The following is a 14,976-nucleotide window of genomic DNA, read 5'->3' on the forward strand; positions in this document are numbered from 1 at the left end:
AAATTTCCAAGCAGAAACAAAACTAAAAGCTACCATGGTACTTAAAAGCAATAAAATGATTATATAATATGATTTAAAACTTTGTATTCTGCTGTATTCTCAAGAATACAACTAATAGATAAAATTTTGAAATTATATAATCTAAATTTATAAAAATACTTTTATAAAATATATTTTATAGGCACCTAGAAGTATTAAAATTAATCAAGTGACTGATTAAAGTTAGACAAGACGTGAAAATTTCAACTTCTGAAACTATCTTCTCAAAAATATAAATTTTGAAGGTATTTTAAAATGCTATTTTTTTCCTTCTTAACTACTGCAAACACACCACACCTTTTAAAACTTCATATCAGATATGGAACAAGAATCTTGTCATTTCTAAATTATTATGTATGAAATACCCCATAAAATTCAAGATGAATTATGTCCTTGCTGAGGAAAACATGCATTTTAATTAAAGAAGTAGATACAATAAATCATGATTGGAAGCCCAAATGATTTTAATGGTTAGTTGTGTATAAACCTGCCAAAGTCAAAGTTTAGATTTATCCATAGCTCTCCATGATCATAAATTTATAAAAGTCTTAATGAATTTTGTCTGCATGCACATACACACAAATTAGAAGATAAGAAAATATTAAACTGAAAAGTAAATGTAAACATCATTTCTAAATAATTCTGTGAAGAATTTTTAATCAACTCCATTGATTATATTTAATGTAGCCTTATAAAAACTACAATTGTAATAACTGGAGTAGATACAAAGAGCACAAAGGAACAGTCTGCTACTTTGAATTTATATTTCCTGAAGGAAGCTGGGTTTATCTTGGCTTCACTGTAATGTGCTATAGGAAAATTACAAGCTGAAATTTTAGAAAAATTGCAGGCAGAAATGACTGGTAAAAGTTTGATTATAGTCAGAAGTGGAGAAGAAATTTAATTTAAAAGGATGACTTAAAAAAAAGAATAAATTAGGTGGCTGATAATCAAATATGTTTTATATACACATATATGCCAAATGAAATGGCAAAGAGTTGTTAAGAATACCATTTAATACAGAAGTGAGATGCTTAGGTTTTAATGTAAGCAGAAATAGTTTTTACTTTGGTGAGTAATCAAAGGAAAAGAAATAGAAAAATGTTATAATGGCCGATAATATTGAAATATTAAATCTAGGTGAAAATTACAAGAAAAAAATAAAAGATTATAGAGACAATCCCTAGTGTTACTGAGCAAGAAGATAAAAAATTTACAAGGTTGTTGAAACCATAAATTTGGGAGAAAAAAGTGAAAGAGTGATCTCCAGATGTAACAAAAATGTTATAAGCACAGGGATAAATTCTCAAGATTCACAGAATTTACATCCTAAAATAACTGTTGGTAATATAAAATGCTTATGTCTGAAATATGTTGATATAAAACCTGTCAGAGGACAAGATAATAAAATGTTTGAGAGAATTAAAACATTGAAAGAGTGCCTAGAAATGACAAATTTGTTTGGAAATAAGAAAGTCAAAAGTTCAGAGAAAGTTTTGTCTTATGTAAATACAATTCAAACATTAAATATCATTGTGTGCTTATCTCTATGATTATTCATATGTTCAAAGATTACTATGGAAAATTAACTATAACAATATGATAAAATTTGTATTTATTTTCTTAACATTTAAATAGGCCAGGGGCTTATCACACATATATTAATCATTCAAGTTACCATAAATAAGATATGAGCAATAAGAAAATATCATTAAATAACAGATCAATATAATAAAAATTATAGAAAGTAAATTTTACTTTGATAGCACCTAAAGAAAATCTTCATAGATTCCAGTTTGATTGCCAGTTGTTCCTACATTGGTAGCTAGGTTGACCAGTTGTTTTTGTGCAGTACCTTTGTTAGAGCTGCAATTCTCTGAGCCAGTTCAGCCTCTACTTCGGGTAATGTTTCAGCCTTCCTCATAGTCTGCTGCAACTTTTGTTCAGCAAGCTCAAGACGTTCTTGTAACTGTCTGTTTTTCTCTTCCATCTGAAACAGGGATGGTAAAGGGACACTTAAAGGGTCAAAGTTAGGACAGCAAATACCAGTCACTATGGGGTTTACACATCAGCCATTATTCTAGCTTTCAAATCAGCTACTACCACACCTAAATGTGCTACATGATGATTATTATCGTGTTTTTATGTTATCAGTTTCCCTTAATAAAATACAGTACATTAAAATTAAAAATGTTCGTACCAGTGGAAGCAAAAAAAAAAAAAAGACTAATGAGTATGACTTGTACAAGTACAATACAGCTCAGCTCGGTATGAAGACTTCAGATGTACTACTATACAAAAACGCTGAAAATCATAGGATTAGACTGAGACGGGACAGAGAATGCTGTATGATAAGAATCCAGGCTTCCCACACACTTTGGGGAAAGGACCAGAGAGTAAATAGTTTACACTTTGTGCATTAGCTGACTCTGCCGGTGTAATAAAAACAGTCATGGATAACAGTTAAAAGATTAGACATGACTGTACTCTATTAATACTTTATGAAAGCAGGTGGCCAACCAGATTTAGCCAATGAGCCATAATTTGCTCTACAGCCTGGTAGAGTTAGCCTTCCACAACAGACTTTATCGCATTTACCAGATGTGTGACCTTGGGAAAAATGTCAATGTCTTCTATCCTTAGTATACTTAGTATAATAATGGTCCCTAGGACCTAGGTAGTAGTTAGAATTATGTGAGGCAACATATACAAACATGTGAATAGGTGGGGTAAAAATATAGTGTCTTTTCTGCTCCACACTTAAATTCAAAGCAATAATAGTAATTACTTTATTGTCAAGACAATTCATTTTCTATAATGTGCCAACTAAACATTACATTTGTTTCCTAAGCGCTACTCTAAATTTACAGCATGATTAATCAAACTATTTTATTAATCAAAACAAACTATTTCGTTTTGTTCATGTTTTGTGAGAATGGCAAGAAATACACATGGAGCACAACAAAACTAAGAGATACTGAACCTGCCGTAGGATGGCTTCTTTATTTGCCAACTCGTTTTCTAGTTTATCATTCATGTCGTGTATGGAGGTAGATTCTCTCTGAGCACTGAGGTAACGCTTCTCAAGGGTTGTGATTCTTTCTTCCATATCTTCCTTCTGTGCCATGGCCTACAATTAACATAAAACAAGTAAGACTCTAAGATAGATTGGTGCATTGTTTTGTTATTTAAATATAATAATAATATGTGAAAACTATGGTTTTCTTGAAGGAAAGTTTCACTCTTTTCACAAAAAAGAAAGACACAATTTTATAGGGGTTTTCCCCATTTAACTGCCAGAAGTCTCCTTACATCTTAGATGAGACAGAAGCATTCTGCTCACTGAGAATAGAAAGGAAAGCATTTCGAAGTGGCTTGCTACGGAATATTCAGTTTTAGAAAATTGTAACAGACACGCTAGCTTATTATGCATTATAAGTAGAATTACAGGTAGAATTGCAAAGCATAAAATTGTTTCAATGGTAGTTATGTTCAAATTGCAAAGTAATCTTCAAATAAGAAATAACAACTGTAATCAATATTCTCATCTTTCCAATAAGGAGGAGTAATCCATTCATTAAAAGAGGAGGCAGGGTTTGGGATACAACTCAGTAGTAGAGTGCTTGCTTAACACACATAAACCCCTGGGTTAATTCCAGCACCTAAACTTTAATTAATTAATTAAAAGTTATGAACCAAACAAACAACTATGAGTGCAAATAAAAAAGTCATAGCATTGGTAATATTTTAAACACTAATCTTTAAATAATTTCACTTACAAATATTACTATAGAGATGATTTTACTTCCTAATAGCTTGTGTAGAAATTTATTGATAGATAACTAAGCTACTTGATTGAGAAAATGTTGGAGAAAATCATCTGTGCAAGTGAATTTTACATTGCTGTCATGGTTTCTTTTGAAATTGGGAGGCTCCTTTGAACAAAGGATTGAGGGAGATGTGGTGGTTCTGTGTATTACTATCTGGACTCATTTGATCACTCCACTCCCATTAAGTCCATTTATCACTTTTCTTCAGGGAAAAAGCCTGTCCTGCCACACCTACAGACCAGATAATCTTCCTTCCAAAGTTCTAAAAGAAACAGAAGTCCTTAAAAAGATAGTTGTTCCTTTGCCACAGCATATATAATTAACCACTCGCACATTAAATGCCTCTTCTGCTCTTCAGGGTTAATTATCCTGTGTGTACTGAACTCTATGCTTTTTCTTTTCATGGGACTTTGATCACTTTTTTCGCTTCTGGGCTTTTAGTGTGATGTTAATAGTATATCCCACAACAGCTGAAATGGTGAAACATGCTAGCAATAAATTCACATAGATCTGAGCAAGAAGACAAAAGATAAAATAGTGCTTTCAAGAAAATTTTAAAAAGTTAAGAATAATACATTATCTTCCAAATTGACCCTTCTCCATGACAATTGAAAGGGATTTTACCAGTGTTGGAGATTTTACCATAGGGTAAAAAATAAATAAGTAAATGAATGTATCAAATAATTAATGCAATTCTGGGAAAGCAGAAAGTTTCACAAGAAAAAATAATATTATTTTAAGAAAGTACTATTTAGATAAGTTGTGGAAATTATTTATCTAATAATAGTAATATAACATTTAATACATGCGTGTATAATTACAATAGAAAGATGAGTAGAACACTAAGAGAACAGAAACTTAAAAGCTCCCTTTCTAATAACAGCAAGACATAGATTTAAGTTAAAATGCCAGAAAAAAATAGCCTATGTTTTTGACATGAAGAATTCTCAGGAAAATAGGCTGGAAATTTGAACTGAGAGACAGGCAGAAGCTCTGTGCGTGTGGATATGCTTACTTTTTTGACATTTTATTTCGAAAAATTATATATGTATAGATATAAGTGGACTTTAATTTAAAAAATAGTGTTTTTCATGAAACTTGTTTTTATCTGTAGCCCTTTGCCTACTCACAAAGCGACTCTCCCCTTTGTTTCTTGATTGAGGATGGACACAATTCTCCATGGATATTTGTAATCATTCCTGAAAATTCTTTTACCTTACTACCTCTGAAAATCTAATGTGCTCTCTTTCTGTTTTTTTTTTTTTTCCAATCTGCTGACCAAAAGATAATTCTAGATGGTAGTCTGATCGTATTTCTTCTTGGCTTACATAATTTTATTTCTTCTATATTCAGGAAGGCATTTGAGCTATAAAGCATGGAAAAAAGTAGTTTCATGACTTAACACTTCCCTGCTTCTGGCTACTGAGGTGAATAGTATTTCCCTCCCAAAACTGTGTCCAGCCTGGACATATTAATGTGAGTTTATATGCAAAAATATCTGATAGATATAAATGAATTAAGATTTAAAGTCAATAAGATTTTGGTAGACTCTAAATCTAATCAATGACAAACCTTCTCATAAGAAAGTGATAGGTGGACAAAGAAACATACAGGGGCAGAGATTGGAGTTATAGTACTGTTAGATAAGGACAACAAAGATCTACCAAAAAAAGCAAAAAATCTAGAAAATTCGGAGAGAATATGGCCCTGCTGAAACCTTAAATTCAGATGAAAGCCTCCATAACTGAGAGAATAAGTTACGATTATTTAGGTATCCTGTTTGTGTCCGTTTGCTACTATTCTTGGAATGTATTTTCATCACTTTGGTTGTCTAGCTCAATTTTCTTTAAGATCTAGTTAAATACTATTCAGTGAATTTCATTAATCTTATATAGTAAATGTACAAAATTAATATAGTGACATGATTTGTAAAATATATATATATATATATGTATATATATATATTAGACACTTAAAAAAACAACTGTTATTTAAAATATTTTATTTAACATTTGATCTTCTATTTTAACCTTTTTAAATTTCTCAGTGAAGAAAGAATTTCTATCATAGAGGATCCTTTCAAATGCTCACTAAATTTAGTATTGCATTGTCAGCTTCATTTTCATATAAACCTACAGGAAATTGTGTTAATTTTTGAATAAAAAATTCCAAATCCAGTTATTGTATATAAATTTCTTACTAAGGTCTAAAAGCAGCAACTTCCGTCTTAGGCATACACATGTTCCTCAATGCTTTGGAGTAGTATAAATGTTACTTTTCAACACTTGTAAATTCTGTTTTCATTGATTAAAATTTGTTCACATTTTTTTTCTTGCTTGGGATATTAATAATCAGTAATATTGTTAAGAATTAGGTAATATATTATTTTAAGTAGTTTGTGTAGCACTTCATCCAAAATATACATTCAACAAATGATAGTTGATAGCTTTATATTATTTGCCATTATATCCATAGCTGATCTCACACCATGGCAGACATTACATGTCCTTGTATGTGACTCTGACATTGCATTTTTATACAGTGATTCACATGGGTGATTCATTTTTTTACTGCAGGCTGTGTGGCTAAAAATAAATCTTAAATTTATAAGTCAGAGAAAGAGCATTTGCTCTATGTCAATTAGAAATTCTAAAAAAGGAAGATTCTCTTATTCCTGAAAACTGCTACCTCAAAAAATGAGAAAAATAACACATTCAATGACCTCTTGATCTAAATGAATTGGAGCACATTAAATTAAATAAATGTAACTCTAGTAGTGAAAAATATAATGCCATGTTTCAGATAGTACAGGAAAAAATGGTATGTATTGTTCGTTTGATCATTTAGTAAACTTGTAAAGAGCTTTTACCAGGAAATTGGAAAGGTAAGCTGGTTATTCACAAAATAAAACATCAATAAAACACTTCAGTAAAAATTTAAATTCTTTATCTAGCAATGTGTTCAGTCAAATATTATCATTCACACACAGTTAATAACTTCTTGCTTAGAAAGTGAAGAGCTAAGACCCTCTTATGCAATTATCTGTATTTTTAATATATGGGCTGTGTCTAGCTTTAAACCAGCTTGCCTAACATTACAAGTCAAAATGAGTGTAATGTACAATGAACAACAACAAAAAAATTAAACAAAATAAAATTTGGATATATTTATTTCGTGATAAAGAAAAATTACAAAAAATGTATTTTAAAATCATGAATGAAATATAATTATATAATTTATTTTATGTTATTCTCATGTGTGAAGCAAAATACATTTCAGTTTTTTCATCGCATGGTTGTTTTTCCTATTTTTTTCTTATTGAATTAAAAAATGTTTACTATTTGTACATTATAATTTTTTACTGTTCTATCAATGGTATAGGAATACCAAAGAAACTGAGCATCTTTTTTTTTTTTTTCTAAGTTACAGTGCAGGGGATTTATATCATCACAGCACAGGAACACATTTTCAGGAAAATAAATGTAATGTCCGGAGTCCTGAGTACAAATTCTATTTCTTTTAAAAAAATACTTGAATTCACATCTTCTGCTTTTTGGAAAGAATTACCGAAAGATTATCATCTGAGTGCAGTGGGATAGGCCAGCAACTGTACTACCAGCACCCTGAGGAGCTGAAACAAGAGAATCATAGTTTCTAATTGAAACTTAGTGTAACACTACCATATACATATGTGTGTATTATATAATTTCACTGTATAGTATATATTTGTAATATATAAAATATGCAGTGCATAGATATTTGCCCTATATATAATGCATATGTTTATATATACTGCAAATTATTTATGGCAGAGAGACAGAGAGAGAACATACAAAATCATGATGAACTCAGAACAGCAGGTCGAGTGCTGAGTGTAGGGCATAGGCCCTCTTCACAGGTCTACTCAATTCTGCCACTTCCTACTGTCTTGTACCTGGAACTTTGTGTACTCAGATTGCAAGCCTGGCTCTGAAAACATTTGCACTTGCAACCTCTCCTCAAAGAAGCATGAGACGTATTCCCTTTTTACAAACTCTTTTAAAACATGGCTCTCGGGAAATTATGGAGCTGAAAAAATGTAATTTTTTCAAGAATTCCCTTTAAAAGAAGAACTTCTTACTCAGTAGCCTGGATTCATAATAAAAGGAACCCCTGGCATCAGAGGACTGAACTTTTCCGGCTGACCGAAGTTTTTGTTATTATTAATATCAACCAGTTATTTTTAAATAAGAAAGAAGAAAAGGTGCTTTGGAAATAGTTCTGGACATTATGTGTAAGTGAGAGTAGATTAGATTAGCAGAAATATACTATATAAGTGTTCCCATAAAAAGAAACCAGTTAACTCTGTGGAACCGGGGCAATGAAGAAATACAGAGCATTCAAGTTTAAGAAATGAATTGATAATTTAAAAGTAAGGAATTGTATTGATTCTTTAACAGGAGAAGGGTTAAACACAATCTACATTATAAATTCTCTAAGGATGGGCCGTGGGAAGGAGTAGAGAAATGAGATGCATCCATGAGCTGCTAACACAAAAAGTTGTGTCAATTATCTAAGTGGCAGTGAAGCCATCACTTCATGTATTATTTTCCTGATACAGGAAGCCCCATTTGATTATGTATTTGAATACCATCCTTGCATTCTGACATTTATTTATTGTAAACACTTGTAAATAGCTATTTCTCCACAATGATTTTTTGAGTGTTTACTACATGCTCAATAGCTGTGTAGGTAATTAGAAAGCAGCAGAAACAAAACAAAACAAAACAAAGCCAAAAAAATCCCAGCCCTTGTGTATTTTTATGTGTAATTGACGAAGAAGCTAGATGATACACAAATAAGGCAGTAAAATATATTTAGTATGATTGATCAAAACTACAGTGAACAATTACATTTAACAATTATTATAATAAAAAGTATACCATGAATTCCACTCGAAATTACCCTTCTCACTTTGATAACAGTTATACCACCATCATCGTCACTCTCTGAAGCAGTTCTGGAAGTCCTATTTTATGTCTTTATTTGTTATATTTCTTTAGTCATGGCTGCCCTGATTTTCTGAATCTATTCAAAATTTTTACCTTTTATGGTCATTTTGACTTGGGAAAAGAGACAGAAGTCACAGAGTACCATATCTGGTGAATAAAGTTGATATGGGAACACATTATAATGATTTTCAGCGCCTGTCTTTCTGTTGGATGGCATTTGGCAGTAGCATAGATTGCATTTTCAATCATACCTCATGAAGAAATTCTTAAAAGAAGTTTTCCATAACTGCTTCAGAAAATGGCAAAAAAAAAATGTCTGTTCAAAGCAAGGGGTTTATTTAAGAGGGATTAATAGCAATGTGGGTTTTTTGTAATTAAAAAAATTAAACATTCTCTGTATTTTTCAATTACATCTTGTATACTTTGTTGGGTAACCATAATACCATGAAAAAATTAATGGTAAAATAAAAGGAAGGGTAGCACATATAGTTTAAATACCAAGGTGAGGGAATACTTCCTTGAGAATACAACTTTTGAGCAAAAAGCCGAAGGAAGAGAAAATGCAGCAAAATGGCCTAAGATGCCGCCTTAAAAAAGTTAAATGAGCTAGAATGACATTGTACATTCCTTTCAGGCCACTTCAATAGCTTGATATCATTGTATACACAATAGGAAGCCATTAAACAGTTTAAATACAAAAATAATGCTAGTTGATCCTTTGGCTATTGTGTGGAATGTAGACTAAGGAGCGAGAAAGGCTGAAACAGTAATGCCAGTGAGAGGACTTTTGTCAAAGTCCAGTTGGAGATGACAACTGTGAGAAATAAGAAGAGTGTGGATATCATGAGAAGTCATATTATAGCTTTACTCTGAATTTGGAAATAATAGGGCTTACTGCTGAATCAAATAATGTGTAAGTGAAACAGAAGTACCAAGGACAGCTCCAAGATTTCTGGCCCCTGCGACAATAACGATGGGTGTGTACCACCATCAGAGAGTTAGCTTTGTGGGGAAGGAGTAAGAAAATAATCTTGAGTATGATGCTTTTGAGATGCCTCTTAGAGGTTTAGATACAAGCTTCTGGAAATCAGGACAGGACAATCTGGAGATGGAATTGACAATTACTAAGGCTGTGACAGCTTTGCGATCCATGAGACTGCACCAAATTACTAGGGAGGAAAAGTGGATGAGAAATGAAGACACTTGGAGGAAAGGGAACAGAAGTAAAGAACCAGGAAAGGAAGGTCCAATAAAGGACCATGAGATGAGAGTGAAAAATAACTACGGAGAAAATTCAAGAGAGGGTAGCATACCACTAGTCAGGTAAAAAAGTGTTCCCTGGAGAGAAGAGCAGTGAGTAGATCAAGTAACTCTGAAGGAACAAAATCTGACCCTGCCACTCAGTAACATAGAGGTCAATAAAACTTTAATAAGGATAGTTAATGGGACAGTGGAGGTAGAAAAATGACATAATGGCCCAATAGAGAACAAGAAAACAATGGATACACAGAATAGAGCTGGTTAGAACAACTAATTACATACAAGCAATGTAAAAGTAAAAATACATGATTTAAAATATTTAAAATAAAAATGGTGAAAAATCACAAACTAAAATTTTCACACATAGAAATAATTGTATTTTTATTGTGAATGAGAGAATAAAACTATTCTAACATTCACCTAAGCAGATAAGATGATTTGACAATGGTACAAATAAAACATCTCCTTGTATCTTTATAGTAACTTTAAAGTACTTTTTTTAATAAAGTGATGTTAAGTCTAGAAAGTACTGAATATCTAAAAAACAAAGGTTATGCTATACATATTTAAAGCAGTAACTTATGTATATATTTATATTCATAGATAATACCAAAAATTAAAAAGACAATTTAAAGCAATGTCTCTGAGTATTCCTACATGCTAAAATTACAGATAGACATGATTCATACCCACATGCATGGTTATTTAAAACTAAATTGAATTTTACAAAATGTGGAAAGAGAGTCTTTATTATTTGAGACTTGGTACCGAAAATTTCCTTCTAGGCTTCTTTTACGGGTTGAGGAAGCAGACTATTTTTGCCTTAGTGAACTACTAGTACATAACTAATATCATGCATCCAAAATCATAGTCTTTTGAGAAGTAAAGACTATGTCACTAGGGAAAATTATGGAGAATTTCTCAGAGGGGGCACTCAGGAAGCAAAACTGAAAGTGTTGTGCATCACTCACCTCCCGAATATCTCTTTGATATTTAGTGTTCATTTCTTCAGTTTTAATGAGATCTTTCCTTGCGGTCTCTGCCTCCTGTTCCACTTCTCCCACTCGGGATGAAAGAGCAGCCAAGCGTTCTTTCATTTGGACCATTTCATAGTTCTGCTTTTCAAGTAGTTCTTGTAGTTCCACTATTTGACTGGTGTCATCAGTTGAGTCTATGGAGCCATTGGACAAGCGCTGCAGGAATAGACAAAGACATAGCACTTAGGGTTTTCATTTTACTTGCTTTAAAATTTATAAATTTAAATTAGTCCCATATAGCTTTTATAATGAGAAATAAGAACTATTGGAAAGAACTAGTGTTAGAGAAAAATTAAGTTCTGAGAAAACTGTTGACATTCAAATAGGAAGGTATTGGTTATTTTCAAACAAGTTAATAAATTCATATGAACAGCATGCTTATATATGTATATAAATATGCACACAACTTATATTTCTACTTATGTACATATACATGGAAATAAATGTGTGTGTATAGAAAACATATTTAAAATAGTGCAAATTGTTTTTTATCTTTATCATTAAAAGTTATTATTTTTCAATTATTAATGCACATACTAATATAGCACAGCATGTTATTTTCAGTTAATAGGTGGGGATACAGGAACTGTCCAGTTTCTCATTTTTATTCTGAATCCTTTGGTAGATTTTAAGCTTTACTATAAACAACACTCAGAAGAAGAATATGTGCAATTTTTTATTTTTATTTATTTTTTATTTATTTTTTTTTTTTTTGAGACAGGATCTCACTATGTGGTTGAGACTGACCTGGAACTCACTATGTAAGTCAGGGTTGTCTCGAACTCACAGCGATCCTCCTGCCTCAGCCACCTGAGTGCTGGGATTACAGGCATGCACCACCACACCCAGCTATGTGCAATTATTTTTAAAAGAACATTATTCCTGTGATGATTTTGACTTAGCTACAAGAAGCATAGCACAGAAAACTCTTTATTTCCGTATTGTTAGAAATATAAAAATTATGTGTCCATTCAATCTACAGGAAGGGAGCTTATAGTGGTTAAATATTTTTGAGACTAAAATTCCACATTTGAAAGGACTGCCTAGAAATTGAGGGAACTATTTTAAAAAATGTGTCCCTGTGCTATTTTTGAAAATATATAAAGAATTTGATCCCTAGTATCAAATATGCATACATATATATATATATATATATATACACACATATATATATAATTATATATATACACACATATATATAACTATATATATATATACACATATATATATAATTGTATATATGGAAATCAAATAACTCAAAAGTAAATAAATAAATAACCAGATTAAGAAATAGACAAATGACCTGTTTCTCAAAAAAGATATAAAAATGGCTAGTAGATATGTTAAAAATGCTCAATATCATTAAGGCAATGCAAATTGAAGCCACAATGACATATCCTCCCATACCTGTTAGAATGGCCATTAGCAAAAGGTAAAAGCATAACAAGTGTTGGCAAGAATAACAAGTAGTGGAGAAAAAGGAACCCTCACACACTTTCAAAAGAAATATTAATTAATTTATCCATTATTGAAATCAGTATGAAATTTCCTAAAAGAGAAAACCTACAAAATGAACTCACCTAAGATTTAGCATTCTCACTTCTAACCCTACAACCAAAGAATTAAAATCAATGTCAAAAATGACACCTGCATTTCCACGTTCAGGTCAACATCATTCATGGTAGCCGAGGTACAGAGTCAACCTAAGTGTTCATCAATGGATGAATAAAGAAAACGTAGTAAACACACAAATAGAATAGTATTGAGCCTAAAAGAATACTATCATTTCTGATAATGAAAAAGGAACCTGGAGGATAATATGCCAACTGAACTAAGATAGCTGCAGAAAGACAAGTAAAGTATAATCTCACTTACTTGTAGAATCTCAGAGAGTCAAACTCATTGAAGAAGACAGAATGATGCAATCAAAAATAGGAGATGAGATGCATTTATGAGACAAGAGGAGATGTTTATCAAAGAGTTCAAAGCTTCAGGCAGACATGAGAATAAGTGCTCATGATATATTGTACAGCATGGTGATCATCAATTATTAATGCTTTGCGTATTTCAAATTTACTAACAGAGTAGATATTAAATACTGTTACCACAAAAAAGATATGTACATAAGGTGATGGACTTGTTATCTTGCAAGTAATTACAATGAGTATTTGTTAATTAAATATATAAGCTTAACCCAGCTACATTGAAGAAGTTTTGTGGTGAGAACAGTCCAGCAATTGGGGAGAAATAACTTCTGATAATAAAATAATACAGCCATATAGAAATAAGAAAGTATGGAAAAAATGCACAGAAAGTACAGTTAGTCCTGTCACACTCGAATATTACAAGTTTGTTCCAACACTACAGACATAGTAGGAAAAAAATTGAACATTAAGTGAATTTTGCATGCCACCACGGGCATTTTTGTACCTGAGAAGCATTGGATAAATACAGGAAATGGCACCAAGTGAATCCAAGCCCAGTAGGAATACATAAAATGCACAAATGCACATTCTTTGCATATTTAACACCAATGGACCACCCTTCCCTGAAGGTGTTGTAAATTAACCCAACCATATCTGTGTTAAGATTCTGCCTGAATTTAGGTGTCTCTTCATTCACCACTTCACAGTAATTGAAAGCCTTTAACTCTTCTGATACTTGTAATTTTTGAATGAACTTCCTATCTTTTTCATAGTAAAAAAGCCTTCTCTCTCAAAGTACTTATGAGATTCTTAACCACATAACATGTCTTGTGAAAGTGTACAAGTAGCTTTATTAGTTTTAGCTCTGTCATGTGATAACAAAGATTTAAGTGTTGTGCTGTAAACCCCATTTTTTCCATCAGTCCTGTGGTTTTCTTTTTTTCTTTCTTTTTAAATTGATAAGTAAATTAATAGGTATTTATTGTGTACGATATGATGTCTTGAAATTGCATGTAATCTAAAAGAGATGATCTCAAAGAAGAGAATAATGATTGCCATTTCTTGTTGTATGTGTTTATTTAGCTTTGTAGTGAGGTTTGGAGAATGTTATATACAACCAACAATGGTAATAAGGAGAAAGAACAGAAAGGCGGGAAGAAAAACAAAATGTAGGGAAAGGAAAAGCAGACCAATGGCAAGAAGGGTTGAAAAGTCCAGTACCCAATACAACAAGAACATGCAATGATAAATGAGAAAACAAAAAAATTTAAAGGACACAAAATAACAAAACCACCTCAAATACCTTTTTTTTCCTTCAACTGCCTAGAGGAATCTGTTCTTTCACAGAAAGTAAAATTTCTATTAAATATTAACTTATGTGTAATATTAATTCACCTATAAGCATTGCATTGAGATATTTGAAATTATGACAATACCCCTGTAAAATAATGCCTCTGTTTTACAAATCTGTCAACTGTTACCCGTTGCTGTCTGTGACTGTACACTGGCTCTTCTCAGTCGATGGTACATAATACTGTGTACCGTCAGAGTTCGCAGTTCCCTTCAAAAAACATGTCCTACACACATGTGCTGCTCTGATGCCTCATCAAGCAACAGAACCAACAGCAAGAGAAAAGGACTTTGGAGTGGATGTGGCTGCTCCTACATATATGTAACATCATTAGCTTCTTTCATTCGATAAAATTCATACCCATATTATAATAAATCCGTGATTGGATGGTCAGTAATATCTTCAAAGGGATTAGCCCTTCAATTCAGTTCGTATCTCTAGGGATAAATTAATAATAAATAGGATTCCCTTGTGAATAGCATTTATGCATGATACTAAATAAGTTGAAAAAAAAACTCTACTGAAAAATTAAGAAAATTTGTT

The 14,976-nt window shown here is 31.9% G+C and overlaps 1 protein-coding gene across 33 annotated transcripts in view; it reads right to left on the reverse strand.

The window, feature by feature from the left end:
- Positions 1–14,976, reverse strand: part of Ppfia2 (PTPRF interacting protein alpha 2) — a 458,820-nt gene that overhangs the window by 101,107 nt on the left and 342,737 nt on the right. For all 33 annotated transcript variants that reach the window (XM_033763796.1, XM_033763797.1, XM_033763805.1 and 30 more), the window contains 3 exons: positions 11,092–11,313; positions 3,023–3,169; positions 1,895–2,029 (listed from right to left, as the gene is read on the reverse strand). In XM_033763796.1, coding sequence (XP_033619687.1) covers positions 1,895–2,029; positions 3,023–3,169; positions 11,092–11,313 — 504 coding nt within the window. The remainder of the gene's footprint in view (positions 1–1,894; positions 2,030–3,022; positions 3,170–11,091; positions 11,314–14,976) is intronic.

Source organism: Fukomys damarensis, unplaced genomic scaffold (genome assembly GCF_012274545.1).
Source record: "Fukomys damarensis isolate Sample0158 unplaced genomic scaffold, DMR_v1.0_HiC HiC_scaffold_15, whole genome shotgun sequence".
NCBI classification, from domain to species: Eukaryota; Metazoa; Chordata; class Mammalia; order Rodentia; family Bathyergidae; genus Fukomys; species Fukomys damarensis.